A 1,780-nucleotide genomic window follows, 5' to 3' on the forward strand; every position below is an offset into this window, starting at 1 on the left:
CACACACACACACACACACACACACACACACACACACACACACATTACATCCCTAATGACCACATTTCAAGTCATCCGATGTGTTTTTGAGAGCGAGCGTCTAATGAAAGACACCTAATGAGTTGCATTTGGGAAATGTAAGATCCAGTCATTTCGGAGTTTGACTTTCCTCTCTTTACTCCGTCTCTTTTGGACTAGAGCTCAAACAATAAGCTAATGAACTGAAAGTCAACTGACTTTTGATCATTTATTTATTGTTTGAGTCATTTTTCAGACATCGATATACCAGTATATTTGCCTGTTTGAGCTTCTCCGATGAGATGATTTCATAATCATTGTAATCTGAATATCTTTGAGTTTTGGACATTTGTAAAAGTGACTCACTGGAAGTTGCTGGGCGTGCCGATGTCGGCTTTGGTCAGCTTCTTCTTCTTGCTTTTGTTCTTCTTGTCCTTCCTGTTCAGCCCGCTGTGGCTCAGCATGTTGTTGAGGTGGTACGGAGGCTGCTGGTGGATGTGGGAGTTGTGGTGGAATCGAACGTTGTTGATCTCCGGGTTCTTGATGTCCACCGTGGCAATGTGCAGAGCTGGACCTGCACACGGGGGAAAGTTCATGAGCGGTGTGGTCTGTTAGAGACGACAACACTGACACCTTAAATATTATAATGTAATAAACAAAAGTCCCCATTTCATTCCTGCTCCCCAGAAGATGAACCCTTTAGATTTTAACAAGCCCAAGATCTTCTCTCTTGACACATTTTATAAACAGCCGAGTCTAACTTCATGGCTTATTCACGTGCATACTGTTCTGCACTATATTTTTAGATTAGTCGATTAATCTTACGACCAATCTTCTGCAGATCAACATCAGGCTACACTAATAATATTAGTATTATACAAACTGTAAAATTAGATTCCAGATGTGGTTTGTTTGGGATTGTTTCCGATCCAAACATTTAAAAACAGAACGTCATTTAGTCCAAAAGTAACATCTGTCATTTTATTTATGTTGACAAAACTTACAAGTTATATGAATTAAGGAAAGTTGATTTAATAAAAACAGTTTATGCTCGATTACGTTATTGAAATTGAGGATTTTGTTTGCAGATTTGTACTTTTTGATTTAATGTCATGACGTCAGTAAATAGGGGGGAAGGGGGCTTCAAGGACAGAAGGTTGTGTCCGACCCCTCCTCACTCTGACATCAATATCTAGTAATCTCTGGTACCCGAGGATCAATCTGACAAAGATCTTCTGTAAACTCTCTCACTGAGCTTTTCTAATAAATAAAACGTCGAGCGGATGTCCCTCCTCTCTCTGTCAGTCCGAAACCGTTCAGTCCTCAAATTCCTCGTAATCTCCGCAAAACCGCGGCAACATCCGACATAAACCACCTAATCCACTGCTAATCCCAGGACAGATCCCCGGGACTCCCCATGAACGCTGGACCTAAAGGGCTCGCCTCAAATCTGCCGTCTGAGGACGGGCGGGCTGGCTTTTGTCCCACGTTTCGAGCACGACTTTTATGATGCTGACTGAAAGGCTTTTGTACAATGTGCAAAGTTTCGATATCTTTGTGTTGAAAACTAACCAAAGATCATCATGTTTTAGACTCTTTGGGGGACAAAGTATTTGTACGGCTGCTTGTGTTTAACATTTGATCACTTTGGCTATTCTTGTTCAATAAACAAATATTTTGTACAGGCGGTAACCTCCGGTTCTGAAAAGTGAAGCCAGTGTTGAAGTGTCTTAAACCTGCATTCTCTCTAGTGTCCACCAGG

General features: G+C 41.5%; 1 protein-coding gene across 1 annotated transcript in view; it reads right to left on the reverse strand.

Moving 5' to 3' along the window:
• Positions 1 to 1,746, reverse strand: part of LOC116379798 (neural Wiskott-Aldrich syndrome protein-like) — a gene marked incomplete at its 3' end in the record, with an annotated part of 3,613 nt that extends 1,867 nt beyond the window's left edge. The window contains exon 1 of the mRNA XM_031841766.1: positions 385 to 1,746. Within this exon, the coding sequence (XP_031697626.1) occupies positions 385 to 614 (230 nt within the window). The remainder of the gene's footprint in view (positions 1 to 384) is intronic.
• Between the last annotated feature and the right edge of the window lie 34 nt (positions 1,747 to 1,780).

Source organism: Anarrhichthys ocellatus, unplaced genomic scaffold (genome assembly GCF_004355925.1).
Source record: "Anarrhichthys ocellatus isolate YVR2014 unplaced genomic scaffold, GSC_Weel_1.0 scaffold5235, whole genome shotgun sequence".
NCBI lineage: Eukaryota > Metazoa > Chordata > Actinopteri > Perciformes > Anarhichadidae > Anarrhichthys > Anarrhichthys ocellatus.